Source organism: Eriocheir sinensis, chromosome 25 (genome assembly GCF_024679095.1).
Source record: "Eriocheir sinensis breed Jianghai 21 chromosome 25, ASM2467909v1, whole genome shotgun sequence".
Classification (NCBI taxonomy): domain Eukaryota; kingdom Metazoa; phylum Arthropoda; class Malacostraca; order Decapoda; family Varunidae; genus Eriocheir; species Eriocheir sinensis.
The window spans coordinates 13029346-13048529 of record NC_066533.1 but is presented as its reverse complement, the minus strand read 5'-3'; the positions used below and the strand labels follow the sequence as shown (position 1 = coordinate 13048529).

Below are 19184 nucleotides of genomic sequence, written 5' to 3'. Positions count from 1 at the left end.
AGAGAGAGAGAGAGATCTGATGCAGTGTGCAGGGCAGTGAAGGAAATGGAAATGATCGACAGGATGACTTGTGTACATGAGACACTGGAAACATAAAAGGTCATGGTAAGATATGGAGGAAGGCACGGTGCCTGAGGGATATTAATAAACACAGCTTTCCCCGTGAGGTGTTGCACTTGGAGTGACCTTGAAAAGGAAATGGTTAAGCCCCCCCCCCCCAAAAAAAAAAGAAAAAAAAAAGAAATGAAATAAAAAAAATCTAAAATTGACAAACTGAGATTTGGAGACAGGGTGCTATGAGTGTAGCTTGCTTCCATGACAACTTGGTAAATACACAAACACACATTTCCAGTATCATTTTAAAGCATCTTCACTCACTACATGCTTCCTCTCAAGACTGTTGATTGATTTTGAGCCACACAATTCATGTCACCAGACATGAAACGAGAAGTAAATGACTTGCTCGAAAAATCTGATTTTTTTGTAGATTTTTAGAAAATTATTACTACACTGATGTGAGAGAATGAATCAACTCAACTTCATGGAGTTTGAAGGATGCTGCTTAAAGGGAATGTAATAAGTATGGAGGTTGTAAAAGGAGAATATTAAAAATCATCGTGGAGCAGAAACACTGAGAAATTATGAATAGGTCAGATTGAATGGCTGTTGTGGCACAGACCTGAGGACATGACTGGGATAAGTTACAGGAGGGATATTAGTTGTGTGTTTTGTGGACAGAGCGACTCCCAACTCTCCCTTCCCTGGGAGGTCTGTGGTGTTTGTGCCGGAGACACGGCAGGTTTCTCACACACCGGTTCCTGGGGCATGGAGGGAATGTCATTGGCTTGGCATGAAGGTTTACGGGAAAGATGTTACTTTCTTTTATGAAGGGTTAGAGACATCATTTATGTGAGGTTAGGGAGGAAGGCAGTGGGGTGATGGCCAGGGGCAGGGTGTGAAGGAAAGGCATGAGGAGCAGAAGTGTACAGAGGTGTGAGCTTGATGAACTCTTCAAGACTCTACCCATGTGTGCGCATACATGTGTCTGTATGTTATGTACGTTTTGTATGTTTTAATCAGGCTATTATTTTTAATTGCATCTTTAAGATATTAGTTTAAGAATATATAATTAAATTCTTATGCTTATGAATATTATTTCTGAGCAGGGATGGAGCGCTCACCACACTGAATAATGAACTGGCAGCAAAAGCAGAAGAAACTTAAAATAAGATGTTCCTGTGGAACAGGTGTGGTTGAAATATGGTTAGGCTTGGCCAGTCAGTTGAACATGATGGCGGAGTGACTGACAAATGTTGGTAGAAAGAAAGACAGACTGACAACAAGAGAACTACATGAGCTACAAGGAAGATTTGACCACACAGATTCTGCTGTTCACATGAAGTGGTCTGCGGCCAGACTGAGAACTAGCTCAGGACCTGAGACGCAGGAAGAGAAAGAGAGGGAGGGAAGGAGTAATTATGTTTTGTTTTAGTACATTATTTTCAAGGACAGGAGTAGCCTGGGAGGCGGGAGGGCTCAGCGTTGCTTCTGGCCAAGGATGCCACACTTGTGTTTGTCGTTAAGTAAACAGCTCTTGCAAGATGTAGCTACATTTTTTAGATTTTTCTTATTTTCTTACTCGTCTGAGGTGACCCAACCCTAATGCTGGCCAAGAATACAGTTGATGCCATCAGTTAATGTTTGCCGTCTTCTCTCTACAGTTTTCTAAAGGAGCTCAGGTTGCAAGAGGAACAACTTTGCTGTATGACGTAAGTCAGTCCTCGCCTCCTCCTTCCTGCATTGACTTGGGTTATCTTAGACCAAATATGAAGCTGTGTGGTTCTGGTAACAGAAAAGAGGATGAAAGATAGCATAAGAACTTGATTTTTCTCTACTTTTTAAACTTTTCTTCCCATCCTTTACATAATGCCTGTGATTTATTTGTGCTGATAGACCGTGACTCAGTTTTTGGTCACGGAATGCTGCAGCCTCTCACACAATGTCCGTGACTCAGTGAATGCAATAACTGCTTCTATTCTAGGATGACAAGGCAGTGGCAAATTTTATATCAGTGGGTTACTATAACCACACAGGTTTTGTATGGTATGGCTTAAATTGCTGCCTCCTTAGTTGTCTCTGTGTGGTCACCCGTGCTTCGGCTCACTCGGGTCTGCCTCGTGGTGTGTCTCCTGCTGTTGTTGGTGGCTCATGCCGGGCGGGAATGTACTCTGTTGGATGTTTTATGCACTTGATGATATACAGTGGGGGTCATCTCGGTTGTCCTAGTACTGGGGAGGAATGAAATACATCCATACATACTTTTCAGCATGCACAGATCAAGACAGATGCTTCTAAACTAGTTGTAGATATTTATATTTTTTATGTAACTTGGGATGAGCACCTCTGCCTGTGATGTCTTGGCACCACCTCGCCCTCACAAGCAACTGTTGTAATACATGCATCAATGTATATGAAACTTTTCCACATGTAACCGTCTTATTTTGATTTTGCTTACAATCTTGTGTTATATCGTGGGTGTGGGTGTGGGTGTGTGCGTGTGTGCGAGTATGTGTGAGTTTTTTCCATTATAGGTATCAGTCTTGTGGGGCTTTATTTTCATTTGTTAGCTTATCAAATATTTCCCTTAGTAAGTTCAGTTCTCTGTGGCAGCTTGAGTGTTCCCTCGTGTTGTCCTGCTTGTCGTCCTCACCACTCAGCGAACACATAGATTAAATGAACTCCATGCTGGGACTGAGAAAGAAGGAGCATTGTGGGAAGTAAGATGAGTGGGGAGAGGAGATAAGGAAGTAATACAGGGATGCTTTTAGACAGTGTTGCAAAGTTAGGCGAGAAATATAAATCTACTAAGCATATGATGTGGAGCTATAGAGATCCTTGGCAGGGAAAGGCGGGACAGAGTAGACACAAGCGACGGTAAATGATTGAGGAACATCTGAACAGTCATAAGGGATAAACACAGGGGGTCCATTTTTTTGTTCTTGTCGCCGGGTTCCGATAGATTAGATCGAGCAGAAAGGCAGTGATGCGTAAACAGATAAAGCAGGGAGGGGTCATTGTCCTGGTGTGGTTTAGTATTGTTGTCTACCAGGGTGATAAGGGTGTCCTTGAGATGCATGACGTTACTGAGGCTCTTGAGTTTATTCACCAGAGGGGGCCAAACTCTGCCTAGCTTTCATGTTCTCTCAGGGGAGTGATAATGTGTTTGTGGTTTGAGAAATATGACCATGACTCAGGTTTCTTGTTACACTGAGAAGAGAGTTGCTTGTTACAATAAGAATTAGGTCATGGAATAGTTACTCGTAAGAATTTGGTTGAAAAAAAAGTTATGATTGGCAAAGAAGTCTATCCAGTATGATGAGCATTAATATGTGCTGAGACATTTGCCACAACAGCATAAAAGCAGAAATGCAAAGAATCTTGGTTGAATTATCGTAATCGTTTAGAATGAGGAATCTCACAGTTAATGAACATGAGGTTGGTGACGTATATATACGATTTTACATATTCTGATATTTCTGGATAGAATGAATTTATTATGAGTGCTCGATGCCTTATCAGGTTTTTGTTTTGTTTTGTAAGCTTTCCAGCATTTCAGCACCACCCAAAATTGATGCATACATTTAAGCAGTTCCTGTCACTGCATGTTTATCCTTATAGATGAACATTAGAATATTTCAACTTTCCCATATAACCTAAATTAAATCTCTCCTTTCCTGCCTGAGCCTTTCCTTTCCTGCCCTGCCTAAGACAGGAGAGGGCTGCAGGGAACACTCAGGCTCATTCTGTGTTCACTCAACAAAGGGTTTCAGGCCAGTGGTCCGCCCAGCCCTCTCCTCCCCCCCCCCCCTGGGTCCTCCTGCTCCTGGTGCCTCCCTGCCACCTCACGCCTCTCATCAGATAGAAATGAAGACAACATTTTGGAAATAGTGGGAGATGAAAATAGCTTCATGTAAAACTTGGAATGTCTGGGATTCATGCAATACAGGGAGATGTGATCTCTTCTCCTAAGACCTAACATGGGTGAATCAGATCTGATTCTGATGCCATAACTGCATTACAGGTCTTGTTGAAGTGCAGCATCATGGCTTGATGAAAGTGTGAATTCGTGTTGCAAATATTTTTGAAACTTGGACATGGGTTCCATGTTAACAAAAAGCACACCTGGAAAATTTAACTAACAATGTTCATTACTAACTCCTTAGTTTTCAGAAACAGAAGTGGAATTTTTCTTCCAAGAAAGACTTATTTTGTTGTAACTTGGTGCACACTGAGTCTTTTGAACAAAGAACAAATTTATGATGTTTGTGAACATGACAGCATCATTGTTGTAAGGTCAGGTTGGTGCCCAGAAGGACGGGGAGCACAGGGGTGACTCAGCAAATGCTTGCTATGTTTTCCTTAAATTACTCAGAGGAAAGGGGAGAGGTGGATGGAAGAACTTTGAGTTAACAGCCATGGAGGTCTTTATATGTCTTTGCATTTGCTATCCTTTAGCAAGTTGTTAGATCCTTCCATATTTCAAGGCTTCATTGAACTCCCCAAATATGCTGACCCTGACCTTTATAGTGAAAGCAACAATTCTTAGTCTCTGCATACATAGGATTTGCTTGGCACAGTGAGGAAGTCTTTGCAAAAATAGAATTATATATGCAAGTTTAAAATAGTTACCTTCATGCCACATAGTATGGTAGTAGAGGTGGACTGGGAGCATAAATAGTGGACCTAGTTTGCATTCTCAGAAATAAACAACACTAATGCTGTGAATGAGAGATTCTGAAACGGGTCTTGGGACTGAACTTGGAATTTTGGAAACATGAAACTTAGCCAAGTAATCTGCAGTATGTGTCCCGGAGATATATATTTGTCCTCAACTGTATCATCACATGTTTGACTTCCCTGTTGTGTCATACAGTTGAAGCTTAATCGGCACTCTGGTTGCATGTACATATCTCACACCATGTTCATATAGTCTGTAAGCATATAACAATTGAATCCTTTTACTTGTATGTCTGAATTGTAAATACTACATGACTCTGTGAGAGGAGAATCAGAGTACACATTCACACATGCACACCTGCCGACTGTATCATGTTGGCAAGATAAGTGTTACTGCTGGAGGTGTGAAGCATTATTATGGTGCTGAGCCGCCTTGTTTTCAGGTCTTACTGACATGTCGGGTCTGTGGGGTAACACTAAACATAACACAGCTTAAACAATATAAAGCATTTCCTTCAAGAGCTTAAATGAACGTAACTCTTGAGGGTGTGTTTTCCTTCAGCGTCAATGTAAAAGCTGGAAGGATAACGAGGATGATTTAGCCTCCTGTTTTCCTGTGTAAGCCAATCTTGGTTCGCTTTGCAGGTACGGCCACTTCTCAGGCATCAACAGGAAGGTGCAGCTCAAGTACCAGCCGAGGGGGTGGAAGAGGCGCTCCAGCAGTGAGGAGGGTGAGTTGCCTTCTCTTATCAGGTGTAAATAGTAAGCAGATAAGTACTCCAATCAGCCTTCATCATGACTTTCTCTCGGAAGCATTTTATTTTATTTTATTTATTTATTTTTGTACAGCTAAAGAAACAGCTCAAGGGCAACAAAATAAGGTTAAAAAAAAAAAAAAAAAAAAGCCCGCTAATCGCTGTTCTTAGTTCTTAGATTAGTACCTACTTCAACCAGTCTTCATGTTTGCTTCTTGTAGTCATCAGTGTAGATAGAAAAAAAAATCAAATTGCATGAAGACAAATCCTGAAGCCCTTCCCCATAACTGTTTATCGCTTCAGTAGAAAAGAACAACATTTTGAGCAGCAAAAAGATAAGTGCAGTCCCACATTTTCTCCTCCTTGTTCTCATCAGTAAAAGTAGAAAGAAAAACATTGTGAATATCATGAAGACAAGCCCTCAGACCATTCCCCATTGTCATTCCCTCAGGAGACTCACCTCGGGAGCCGTCGCTGGTCCTCATCCTGAAGTGGGGTGGCGAGCTGACTCCGGCCGGCAGGGTGCAGGCCGAGGAGTTTGGTCGCATTTTCCGGTGCATGTACCCGGGAGGACAAGGTACTGGTGGGGGGGTGCAGGGTGGCTGGGAGTGTGTCAGGTGTGAGTGTGTCAGGTGTGAAGGGGAGTGATGAGTGAGTGCAAGGATGAGGTTTGAGGATGAGATTTGCCATCAGGAGGCAGGACACCTACAGGTCACAGGTCACAGGTCAAGATTGTAGCCAGGGTCAGCCCACCTCAGTACATTGATACATTCATTGATACCAAAATTTTTCCTATGATTTGACATGTGCTAACTTTTCATCATTCCCCATACATTCATTGTTACCAAAATTTAGTTGAACTCAACAAAGTACGTACTAATAATTTTACCCTTTTTTTTTTTTTCTCACTTTCCCAAGACTCAGATTTACTGTAGACTCATGGCAGAGTGCTGACTCCTTAGTTGTTCTCACTTCCATCTGGTGTAGTGTTGCAATCTTCACATTAATAAATTAGAAAACTTTTAACTTTGTTTTTCCATTGAGTGTAGCATTGATTTGAAAACACACCTTGTTAGGCCACCAGAACAGTAGAAGCTAAATTTTGTATTTTTTGTAGTGTTAAATCTTACATAGAATTTTTCTGCTTACTTGCATTTCTTTGTTGCTGCTGTGCATCTGTTTTAGAATACTACTTCCCTCACTCCTGTTTTTTTTCATTAACTGTGCCTTATTATGGAGGTCTCATGATACTTCCCACACCCATTGCTGTCACCCGGAGCGCTCGGTGGTCACCGCAGGCTTGTGTCTGCCGGCCAATGGCAAATCCGTTTGTCACTGACCTTGTTTGTAATTAAAAAAAATTGTGATTTACTTATAGTTCAATGAGATTAATTAAAATCTGCTCCTTTTGTTTTAAACCACAACCTGTAGTTAATAGTGTTGTGTCGAGGTTCATTCTGAGACCAGCAAAACTAAGGACTCCCGTCAGGTATTCCTAATGAGCCAGCTGAGTTGCTAAACCATAAAATACACCCAGAATAATACAGCAAAATCATGGGACCACTGTACATATATGCATGCGCTTTTATGCAAGCAGACAAATGTAACCTGTTTCTAAGATCATGACGGATGCAGCGAAGCATAAACCATCCAGACTGTAACATCTCCTCATGAAGAGTCACTCATAACACAACGGTACGCACACACTCCTCATGTCCGTAGCATAGAAGGGAAGCAACATGTATATATTTCCTTTGACTGTCTAGGCAGTTCAGGTAAATCTAATTCTTGATGAGAGATGATTGGAAGGTGTATCAGAAGGACATCGTAAAAAAGTTAACTATTATGATAAAGTATTTTGAAGTAACACAATTACATATATTAATGTTATAGAAATCTATTGTATTTTTGTTCCTGAAATCTTGAAAGGAACCATGGTACTGTATTAATGGGTGTCATCCCCTTTCCTTTTTAATCTAATATGGCATACTAATTTACTTTTTTAACATGCTTTCTGTATTCAATAGAAGGCAAGGGTTAGCGGTGGTTGGGGTGGATGGCACCGGGTCTGAGTGGGTGTCGGCCTTGTTATAAGCTGCTTGTATTCTCCCTCAATGCTGATGGAAAATGGCAAAATTTCCCTTATACCACCAACATACTCACTTGATACTCATAGTTCATATGCTGTTTCAGTGATATCAAACACACATGGTTCACATATATGAATTAGCTCATACATATTTTGTTTGGACTTTTAAGTCTTGAAATTTCTAGGAAGTGACTTTTATTGCTCTAATTCAGCTCCTCTCCCTGCTCTTTCATCACTGATATTATTATTATGTTACTTAAGTTGAACTACAAGCTATGCTTCATTTTGTTATTTTATGATTTGGTTTTAAATATTTTGAAAGATTATAAAGCTTCCATTTAACTTTAAAGAATTGTTCTGACAATAACCCAATTTATTGCTCTCATCTGTCCAGGAATCAAAATTCCATAAAGTGTGCTCAGATTTATATTTAAGTATTTGTAATGAAGGCTAAGTTTTCTTCCCTGCTGATGAGTGCACTAGCATGCTTTGCCACTGTGTTCTCTCCTCTCACTCAGCTCTTTGAGACTTATTATTTTGCTCACCAGCTAATGTGGACAACACAAGATTTGACTTAACAACAGGTATGACACTGATCTGTGTTGCTGTTTCTTATACTCAGTTTTTTTTCCATTTTTCCATGCAGCTGAACATTTTTGATGTAGACCTAATAGACCCTTCATGAGTTCACATGCTAGCAATACCCCTAAGAAAGATAATTGCATTCTAACTTTAAGAAACCTCTCCCCACCCAAGCACCATGACTATGTGTTGTGTGTCCCTGAAGTGAGGTGGCCCTGGGGTGGCAGCAGGCACAGGGACCAGGTGTAGTGACCAGGTGTTATGCTGTGTTTCAGAACGGTCAGAGTGGATTGACGAGTCAGTGACTGGATGTGAGTAATGACCTACCATGTGTGTCCGGGGCTGTGTCGTGCCGTGCCTTCCTGCCCTTGTGCTCAGGAGTGGGTTGGCTCTAGGAGGAAACACTAGTTGTCTCCAGTCAATCAGTGACATAACGCAGCCTTCATCATTCACTGCCAGATGTCAGCTTGCTGTTAACGTCTGTTTGGTCAAAGCCATTTTCATGTAGAAGCTCAGAGCAACTTCATACTTGACAAGTACTCCTGATGGAACTTGAATAGTGAAAGTTTGCTGACTGTAAGAGATGAGTGTGTGCCTCCACAAAGTCACATTTAATTTCTCAAAAAGAGCAACTTCTGTTAAATTATTTATAATTTAACTGTTTAACATGAAGTAATTGTTAAGTAATAAACCATAATAATTTCCTTAATTTCTCTAAGCATAATGTTTTTATTGTAAATGATCAGTGAGATTGAAGGTTCTCTTGCAGATGTTTCAAATCATACAAAATTTAGAATCGTAATCAAAGTCCAGGCAGGAGAATTGTCTTCCTGACCTCAAGGACTGCAGGCAACTTGTGTGTCTCTGAACCTAGATTATTAAACATCAATATTATTTTAGTAGCATTAGTGGCATCAGCCATAGTGTGATCCACATGCCTGCTTCAACAAGTAGTGTATACATTCAGTGGCTGGATATTTACACACACATTTTGTGAATCATGAAGGTTTCTTTTATTCAGTTAATATTAATATTAGTTTTGTTGAACCATTCTGACATTAGACAGTTTTCAGTTATGGTGCCACTTTCTAATTCTTGAAATATGATGTGATCAGTCCTTTTTAGACACTATAATTTTGTTTTGCTAATTTTCATTTCATAGTCTTTAAAAAAGGTTCTTTTATGGTGCCAGAAAATTGGACCTGAGCATCCGCAGTAATGGTTAGCCTGACCTGAGATGCACGAGATAGTGTCCACTGGTCATGTTGCAAGAACAGCCTGAGGCAGCCTGAGGTGGCAGCTTGGCAGAGGGGCAGCGGCAGAGGTTTTGAATCAAACTCTTTCATACTAGATAGTGAAGTTCACTGATGCAGCCCAACATGTGCATTAGTTCCAAACCTCCCAAACCTCCTCCCATGAGAACACACAGCACTTTCCCTTTAACCCCTTAGCGATGACTATGACGCTGGCGTCATATAACAGTTTCTGACGTGGGTGACGAGCATGACGCCAGCGCCGGGGAGCGAGAAGCTCTCTGGAAATTGAACGGCACGCGAAACTATGTATATGTCGATGCTAAGTGACTAACTGGCAACTCTTTTGCCCCTTCGACGATTCCGTGCTAAAAATAGTGTACAGTTTCTGCCTAAGAATCATGGCATCTGCAGAGCGATTATATTCCCTCAGCCGATCTACTGTGGCGGTCTTCCATTAGTTTCTGCTTGTCGCGTGCATGCTGAGCGTAGTCTTGACACCTCCACTGATTTACCTGATGTTCTAGATGAACCAATGTCTTATTCACAGGAGTGTTCAAAAGGAGTGGGAAGCAGAAGTTGGAATTTTTTGGGAATCATGGAATTCCAGCTAAACGGTCAGTTAAAATTATAATCTGATATCTCAGTTGAGTTATACGGATGATTTTCTACAACTTTTATTCAATGAGATTCATTCCAGAATGAAAAACTACAAAAATTTACCAAAATTATTTATGAGTTTCACCTCAACTTTGGCTCTCTGTAGGCAGTAAATTTCCTGGTCAAAGATTATAATCTATATTATTCAGACTCCATCGTGATAAAATGAGCAACTTTTCTTCAATAACTTTTTCTGTACATCGCACCAGTAAAAAGTTGGAATTTTTCGGGAATCATGGAATTCCAGCCAAATGCGACAACCTAGAAAGAAACGGATTTCACAGCAGGGTGCGCCAGAAAATTTTCTATAAAACATCTTTTATGACTTTTTCTCAGTTTCAAAGTGTATTTTTCGATGACTTTTGCGGTTCTGAGGGGTTAAAGATGAGGTGCTCCACCCCAAGGCTGATGTGAATGTGATCACCTTTGCATCAGACCAGATATTGCCTTTTAGTGAAATGAATCCAGAAGTGGCTTATATTAGAGGTGCCCTGTGTGCACAAGATGTCAGTGAGGTGTCAGGCTTTTTTTCTGGAGAAGCAAGGCACTTAGCATATATTACCACAAAATATGTAGTAACAAGCTCCTATCAGTAGAGTAATAAGTTTATTTAATGACATTGGCAATTTGTTGGGGAAGAAATGTCTCTCAGACCTGGAACAGCCATTTGAGGCCATGCACCGTGTCCTTTCCTCTGCCCCGGGAGCAAGCGTCACCTCAGCTGCTGTTGAGTGTGTGCCTGATTGGCTGCAAGACAATTAGACAGTTGCTTTAGCCATATTTGAAGTAAGGATTAGAAAAAAAGATTTTGTAAAATATGTTAGAGAAGAAAATGTTTGTTAATGGTTTATATCCACGTTGAGTGTGTTGTTGCAAAATGCTTTTTTCTATTTCTACTTTTTACTTATATGCTTCATCATTCATTAGAGCCTTTGTGAATTTGACAAAATTGAGTGGTTACTGAAAACAATGCTTATTCAGCTTCTATTATGTCTACCATGATTGAACTAAAGGTATGTTTGGCACACGCACACACACACACACACACACACACACACACACACACACACACACACACACACACACACACACACACACACACACATTGTATATAGGTGTCACTGACCAAACTAACAAAGTAACACAATAACATAAGCATTTTGATGGCAGCTCTTCTACTCCTTGCTTTCTGTTCTTTATATTTCTTGAAGTTGTTGAAGATTTCACTGCACAGTGGTCTGATTAGGAGGCAGTGGTGGAGTAGGATGAGCAGTGGCAGCAATGATGATGTGCGCTGAATTCCTAAGATAGAGAGGTAGAAAAGTTGTGTGTTTTATTTTTCTTTCATATAGAGTTGGTGTCATCAGATAACCAAGTCCGTGGTGTGATGGCTCGTAGATTTGCCATTAGGTTGGGAAAGTTTTCTCGTTTTTTTTGTAGGGCATAGTGCCAATATGATAGTTGACGTAGAAATTAGGAAACTGTGAGTATTTGGTGTGAAATAACTGGTTTGGTAAGGTAAGGTTGCTGTGTTGGCATCATCAGATAACCAAGTCCGTGATGTGATGGCTCGTAGATTTGCAGTTAGGTTGAGATAGTTTTCTCGTGTTTTTTGTGGGCATAGTGCCAATATGATAGTTGATGTAGAAATTAGGAAACTGTGAGTATTTGGTGTGAAATAACTGAAGTTTGGCAAGGTAAGGTTGCTGTGTCAGTAGAGAACTTTGTAAGATCTGTATGCATCCTGAAAGACAGCCTGTGAAAGTCATGAGCATCTGCAGTCCTCATGATCGCTACACCTTATGGCCTCTTCCATTTAGCGTAACCCGTTTCTGGGTCGTGATCTGTAGAGTCCCTTGATAGAGTCCCGACAACCTAAGATTTGGACGCCATTATTGGCCCTGTTTTTGCCGCTCTTTTCAAACGCTAGCATACGCTCTCTTTTGTATTTGTTTCACAGCCCTACAGGTCGTCCACTGAAACTGAGCACACTTGTGTCAGACCCGCACACCTTCCCCTAACAAAATAATACAAAAGAGAGCGTGTGCTAGCATATGAAAAGCGCGGCGAAAACAGGGCCAATAATGGCGTCAAAATCTTAGGTTGTCGGGACTCTATCTATCAAAGGGCTCTACAGATCACGACCCAGAAGTGGGTTACGCTAAATGGAAGACACTATTAGTTTTCCAACTCTTGAAATGAAGCGTTACAGGGGAAGTATTACTGAAAATCTAATTTAGTAGTGATATAATTTTCCTCAGCACTGATGGTTTCATCTTTAGACTTTGTAAAACTTTGCTAATAGCTTTTTTGATGCATACTACATGGGTGTAACTAGTTTGTTTTGATTATATATTACAATTATTATAGCTTATTATCATTATTATTATTACTATTATTATTATTATTATTATTATTGTTATTATTATGTATTGTTATTATTTTTATTATTATTATTATTATTATTATTATTATTATTATTATTATTACGTTCATCACGGCTTCATGACTCCGACGCTGCTGATTCATTTCACTTTGACGTCTCATTTATTTCTTATATTCGGGAGCTTTGTGATTTGGGGCAAAGGTGAAGGAGCTTTAGAGGGTCACTAGCACAGTTATTTATTACCAGATCTTGAGCTTGAAGTTTGCTTCTTTTTTTTTCCTTATTTGAAGGCGCACCAACGCTTTGGAATTTATCTTGAAACCCAACATTTTAATGGAAGCACATCAATAGTGTCTGACACCTTCCTCTGGTACACACTCAGAGGTCACCAACATAGATCTTCAGACTTGCTGTGGTGCTGGATGGCTTGGTGCAATAATGGGATGATATATTCAGACACTTTATTTGTCAGTCCTGGCTGTGGGATTTCTTGTTACAGTCAGTTAAGTAGTAAAACCTCATGCTGGAAAATTAGTGCAGGGTGTGGGGCACCTACGGTTAGATAATGATCCCTAACTAATATGTTACTCTAGATTATATCATTTCATTAACTAAATTAACAATTGGCTGTCATGTAGTCATATTACAAGTAACTTTAAAACCATTATAATTCACTGAATAAAAAAAAAAAAAAAAAAAATCTTTAACCATATTATACTAACACAATTTGATAAAAAAGTACACTAAAACATCCTACAATACCAGTTCAATGAGGTTTTACAGAAGGAGCTTGCATAACAGACAAACACCTGACATAATAACTAAGAGAATGCTTACCGAGGCAGCGAGTGAGACGTGTCCCCCTGCCGTAGGTGAGTATGCCGGGACACAGGGCCTGGGCCTGTTGCGGCTACACTCCACCTACCGACACGACCTCAAGATCTACGCCAGTGATGAGGGGCGGGTACAGATGACAGCGGCAGCGTTCGCCAAGGGACTCCTCGCGCTGGAGGGAGAATTGACCCCAATACTCGTCCAGATGGTCAAGAGTGCAAACACCAACGGACTTCTCGATAATGACTGTGACTCCTACAAACACCAGAACATGTGAGTCTCAGGCATTTTCATGTCTATCCAGCTGACTCTGTGACTGCAAGTATCAGAAAATGCAAACTCTTCTTTCTGTCAGTCTGTTCATCCTCTCTTTGCCTTTGAATATATCTTTTTCCAGTGTTTATTTGTCTTGCACAAGTATTCTGCATCTCATGGCAATCTCATGTGATATAAATTCCTTGCTGATAATAGTTATAAAGTGCTAAGGTAAGGTAAAGGTAAAGTTGGGTTCGTACGCTATAGCTGTACTTAGTTCACATTTAAAATATTCATCTTTGAAAATGTGCAATTCTTCCCAAAGTTTTGATGGTTATTTAGAAAGGTAATAAAACAGGTCCTCAAATTTCAGGGTTAAGAATCGGTTACATGAAGCCATGCAGCAGGACCGAGTCATGACCCAGGAGGACATGGAGAAACTCAACCCCTGCAACTCACGCTCAATCTCCACGGCCCTCGAGTTTATTCAGAACCCGGTGAAGATGTGTGAACACGTCAACACACTCATCAAGAAGCTGAATGAACGTATTAAAATTAGGAAGGACGACCAAAAGACAAAAGGTATGGTAAGAAAGAGCCAGGGTGCCTGAGGTGTAATGACATATTTCATGGCAGTGTTCTTGATAAGCTGGGGTCCTGGGAGTCCTAGGATGAAAACAACACCTTGTTTTTTTATAATAAAAGTTCCATACTAGTAGTTTCAATTTGCTGTGTACTGGAGCCTGCGATAGAGCCTTTGGCTAGGGGTGGAAAGTGTTACCAAGTCTGTTGTATCATTGATTAATGTTTTATTGGAGAAACTATATGTGCTACAGTACAGAGATACTATATATAGGTGTTTTTGTGTGTCAGAACTGCCTCTGTATCATGGTGAGTCCTGGGAGCTGATGCAGCGGCGGTGGGCCAAGCTGGAGAAAGACTTCCGAACAAAGAACACCAAGTTTGACATATCCAAGATCCCTGACATCTACGACTGCATCAAGTACGACCTGCAGCACAACCACCACACGCTGCAGTTTGAACATGCCGAGGAGCTCTACAAGTGTGCCAAATACCTGGCAGACGTTGTCATTCCCCAGGTAGGATGGCAGGCTCGAGGAGAAAGCTTGAAACTCCCAGCAGTAACATTCCTAATAGTTTTTCTGGACTAATGCTCTTACTACCTATACGATTGTTTCCCACAGGAGTATGGAATGACCCCCCAGGAAAAGATGGCCATTAGTCAAGGCATCTGCACGCCTCTCTTGAAGAAGATTCGAGCAGACCTTCAGCGTAACATCGGGGAGGAGGAGAGCGGGGAGAATGCCGGGGAGAGCATCAACAGATTAAACCCAGTGTGAGTTTCCCGCTGCGTTCGACAAAGTCCCTCGTCACCGGCTATCACATAAATTACAGGCTCTCGGTGTAGATGGAAAAGTCTTGAACAGAGTTGCCAGATTATTGTACAAAATGTCTTCTATTTACACATTTCCGACCCATAAACTATCTCCTGCACCCCAATAACGAGATTCATTAATAGTTTTCGTTCAAATGCTTATTTATTGATGTCGTTTTGCAATAGTTAAGAGTAAAAAACTGGAATATACAATGTGGTGAAAATGACAATCTGGCATCGTTGGTCTTGAACTGGATCAGGGTGTGGCTTAGGGGTAGGAACCAGAGGGTGATGTGATGTGATGGTGTCGGAGGTATTGCCTTTACAACGGCACCTCCTGTTGTCCATTCGTCTTGGTCTTGCAATTCTTCTAATCTTTTCTCTCTTGCCTTCAACATCTGGTGCAGTATCTCTTTTTTTTTCTCCTTCAGTCTTACGTCTTCGAATAGGAATCTTCCAATTATTTCCTCTTTGGCTTCCTGGTACGGCTGCTGCAGTTCTGATGCTCTTCTTCTTGTGTCTTGCAGGAATGGGCACCATAGTACAAATCAAGGGTAAAAAATCTTAATGGGAGGAGAGTGGGGAGAATGCCAGGGAGAGCATCAACAGATTAACCCGGTAGCTGTGGGGATCATGTTTCTTAATGGTCCCTCTAAGCGAGAAAAATGAGAAAAAATCATCACTCACACAAACCATTTCATAATATATATCAGAGCATTTGTGATCAGATTATGTATCATCTATTTTGGGGGGGTTATATCATGGCACAAATTTGTCCCGTCGCTGCTACGCGGTAAAGCCACAAATTTGGCCCGTCGCTGCTACCAGGTTAAACCCAGTGCGAGTTTCCAGCTGAGTGTGTGTCATGCATCACTTCCCTGAGACACTTGAAAGCCAATGTGCCGACTGATGATATGAGCATAAGAGCGTAAAGAGTCTGCAAGAGGCCGATAGATTTAAACAAGGCAGCTCCTGTAAACCTAATCCCACCGAACCTCACTATTCATGAATTTATCAAACCTCTTCTTGAATGTATCTATCATATTGGCACTCACAATATGACTGCCAACCCTGTTCCGCTCAAGTTGTGACTCAACCACTATTTCCCTCTCTTTTTCTTCTTTATGACTTCTTTTGGATAAGCTATAAGTCTCTCCTACTTTTCGCAATCATATACTGTCTCTTCCATGATGTTATTTCTTCTCTTGTCTTTCTCCATGCACCATCTTCACTCTCTCTTCCCTCATGTTCATCCTTCTCGTGTCTTCCTTCATGCACCATCTTCACTCATCTACCACTCTATTCACAAACCAATTCTTGCCTGTGTCTTCAATGAATCTGAATTCATCCAACTTTAACCCATTGCGAATGGAGTGAATAGAGCGAATGGAGGAGAATATGATGACCAGAAGGGTGTATGTGAGTGAGATAGAGGGAGGGAATGCTAGAGGATGACCTCCAGTGAAATGGAGGGATAGGGTGCAAGAGTATGTTAGGGAGAGGGGGGAAAGATCTTTGAGAAACTTAGAGCAGGCAAGGAGGGAGTGTCTGGATAGAGAAAGTTAGAAGCTCCTCTGCCGTGGCCATCCCCTGGTGGGAGCTCCTTGGAGCAGGCGTCGGTGAAATGATGATGATGACCCATTGCTGTGTGTCCTACCCGGCTCTCTTACCCCCCTTGGCTGCCACAGGTATTCCCATGGAGTGAGCAGTCCCAGCCGCCACGTGAGGACCCGCCTTTACTTCACCAGTGAGAGCCACATCCACTCGCTCCTCACCGTTCTTCGCTTCGGTGGACTCATTGATGTACGTAACTTTTATATATATATATATATATATATATATATATATATATATATATATATATATATATATATATATATATATATATATATATATATATATATATATATATATATATATATATATATATATATATTTTTTTTTTTACAGCAGAGGAGTCAGTTCAAGGGGATAAGAAAAAGGAAACAAATATGGAAAAAGAGCCCACTACTCACTGCTCCTAAAAAGAGTTAGAGGAGTGGCTGAAAGATAGGTCAATTTCGGGAGGAGAGATGTCCTGATACCCTCCCCTTTGTGTCTTGAGTTTTGAGTTGCCGTACCATTGAGCAAGTGATACAGAATTCTTAGTTAATTATAATACCTCAAAATCCCTTAATGATTGAAGTATTTAGAGCTGGTGGGAGTTTGAGGGAGTTTGGGCATATGAAGAAGGGGGGATGGGGAGGCATTAGGGAGTGATGTTGGGTTTGAAGTGCCAGGTTGCCGCTCACCAGCCAGGCCAAAGAAGACATGGAAGCAGTGCGTTGAAGATGATTTGGCAGCATTGGGCATTGGAGAGGCTGAGGCAATGTACAGAAGTAGTTGGAAGCATAGCATTATGGGAGATTATGAGAAGACCTGGCACCAAACAGATGATGATGATGATGGAGTGTGTAAAGTTCCTAGTGCACAGTTTTGCTCCTCAGAACCCCAAAGACGAACAGTGGAGTCGTGCCATGGACTACATAGGTGCCGTGTCGGAGCTGAACTACCTGAGCCAGATCGTGGTGATGCTCTACGAAGACCCCACGAAGGACCCTTCCTCAGACAACAGGTGGGATGGCTGTCATGTTTATGGGCTTTTGAGTTAATGGACTTTTTTGTTTATATTAGGAGACTTTATTGTTTATATTTATTTTTACCCCTGATCATCTTTCTTCACTGTAAAAAAGAAAAAAGAAATAAACAGAGGGACTACCGTACTTGTTCTTACCTGTGGCTGTGTGTCCGTCAGGTTCCACGTGGAGCTTCACTTCAGCCCGGGCGTCAACTGCTGCGTGCACAAGAACCTTCCGCCCGGCCCTGGTTTCAGGCCCAAGAGTCGCAATGAACCGGTGAGAAATCCTTTGCTGGACTTGCCAGTTTATCTCGGCAAGTTTAAGAATTCTTTCTATTTGGAAAAGTTTAAGCTGGGCCAACTGATCAATGAGATATGACACGATGATTTATTTATTTATGGTTTATTTGAAGGTTTAGTTTTTCATGTCATTTATTTTGATGGGGAGTTGACAGATGGGATGGTGGAATTGACTGGTTATGGAGTTGAAATGGTGATTTGATGGGCGTGGTGGTACGGTTGATGGATGAAAAGTTATGGAATAGAATAGAGTGGAGTGATTGGAAAGGAGTGGCATAGCGTGGAATGGATTGGCAGAGCAGTGTGAGGGCGAGAGGTGTGACGTGAAGTTGAGCAGTGGTTGTGATGATGGTGTGGTGTTGCTGAAAGACTTGTGTGTTGTGTGATATCCTGCCAAAAATTAGAGATCTTAACCTTACCAATGGTGCTATCCTCAAGTACAAAAGACATGCTCATAAAAATGTTGACGACTGTTTACTTTGTTGGCTTATTATATATCTTATGATGTAACGGCTGTTTTCTTCTTCCTCTCTTTGTAGCACTTTATGCCTTCAAGGAATAGAATGTGAACTTTGTAGATAACAGTGTAAGGTATAAGCCAGTAGATAACCCAAATATTGCATCACCTTTGGCTGCCTCACAAGACTGCAAGTAGACATATAAGAGATTAGTTTTCATTAGCCATGTTGCCTGTCCACTCCACCATTGACAAGGAACCCAAAGAGACAAGACTAGTACAGTAAGCAGGTCTGTAGTGGATGTTACACTGAAGCTTTGACAAAACCCAAGTGACTTTCCACATGATAGGTCCTCATTCTGCTTTTCCTTATGGCATGGAGAATATTGCAAGATTTCCATGTATTGATTTTTGATTATGCTTTTTATCATATGGAAAAAGTTATGAGGGTTTGACAGATATTTGAGCAGTCTCTAGCTCGGTACCACTGGCCCTGCTTTTAGATTGTTGTGCCAAAGGTAACATTTAGTATGATTAGTGTTTGTTCTGCTTCATGGTCACTGTGCCGAGAGATAATCAGCGTGTATTCTGTTTTCATGCCTCAGGAGAAGTATCACGTGTGCCTTCCCCGGCCTGGGGCGGCCGTCACTGTGGTAAGAGTTTAGTGATGGGATGACAGTGCACTGTCAACTGTTAGACTAGTTCTTTTTAAGCTTCGTATTAAGTTTTGTCCTCGGAATTCATGGCATCCAGAGTGATGCACTTCTGGGTCAGTGTGGGGAGAACGGCTGTACAGACAGACATTGTTCACTGCAAGAATTAGGGATCAAAAAAATTGAGAATATTTAAAGTACATGTGCAGT

The 19184-nt window shown here is 41.2% G+C and overlaps 1 protein-coding gene across 24 annotated transcripts in view; it reads left to right on the top strand.

Annotated features, from left to right (window-relative positions):
* Positions 1 to 19184, top strand: part of LOC127003399 (inositol hexakisphosphate and diphosphoinositol-pentakisphosphate kinase 2-like) — an 85108-nt gene that overhangs the window by 50785 nt on the left and 15139 nt on the right. For 14 of the 24 annotated variants that reach the window (XM_050869988.1, XM_050869996.1, XM_050870001.1 and 11 more), the window contains 13 exons: positions 1722 to 1769; positions 5383 to 5468; positions 5944 to 6069; positions 8130 to 8165; positions 8439 to 8474; positions 13335 to 13569; positions 13925 to 14133; positions 14425 to 14651; positions 14757 to 14908; positions 16636 to 16750; positions 17434 to 17561; positions 17742 to 17841; positions 18927 to 18974. In XM_050869988.1, the coding sequence (XP_050725945.1) occupies positions 1722 to 1769; positions 5383 to 5468; positions 5944 to 6069; positions 8130 to 8165; positions 8439 to 8474; positions 13335 to 13569; positions 13925 to 14133; positions 14425 to 14651; positions 14757 to 14908; positions 16636 to 16750; positions 17434 to 17561; positions 17742 to 17841; positions 18927 to 18974 (1546 nt within the window). The remainder of the gene's footprint in view (positions 1 to 1721; positions 1770 to 5382; positions 5469 to 5943; positions 6070 to 8129; positions 8166 to 8438; positions 8475 to 13334; positions 13570 to 13924; positions 14134 to 14424; positions 14652 to 14756; positions 14909 to 16635; positions 16751 to 17433; positions 17562 to 17741; positions 17842 to 18926; positions 18975 to 19184) is intronic. The other 10 variants (XM_050870003.1, XM_050869990.1, XM_050870006.1 and 7 more) reach the window with 6 other exon arrangements.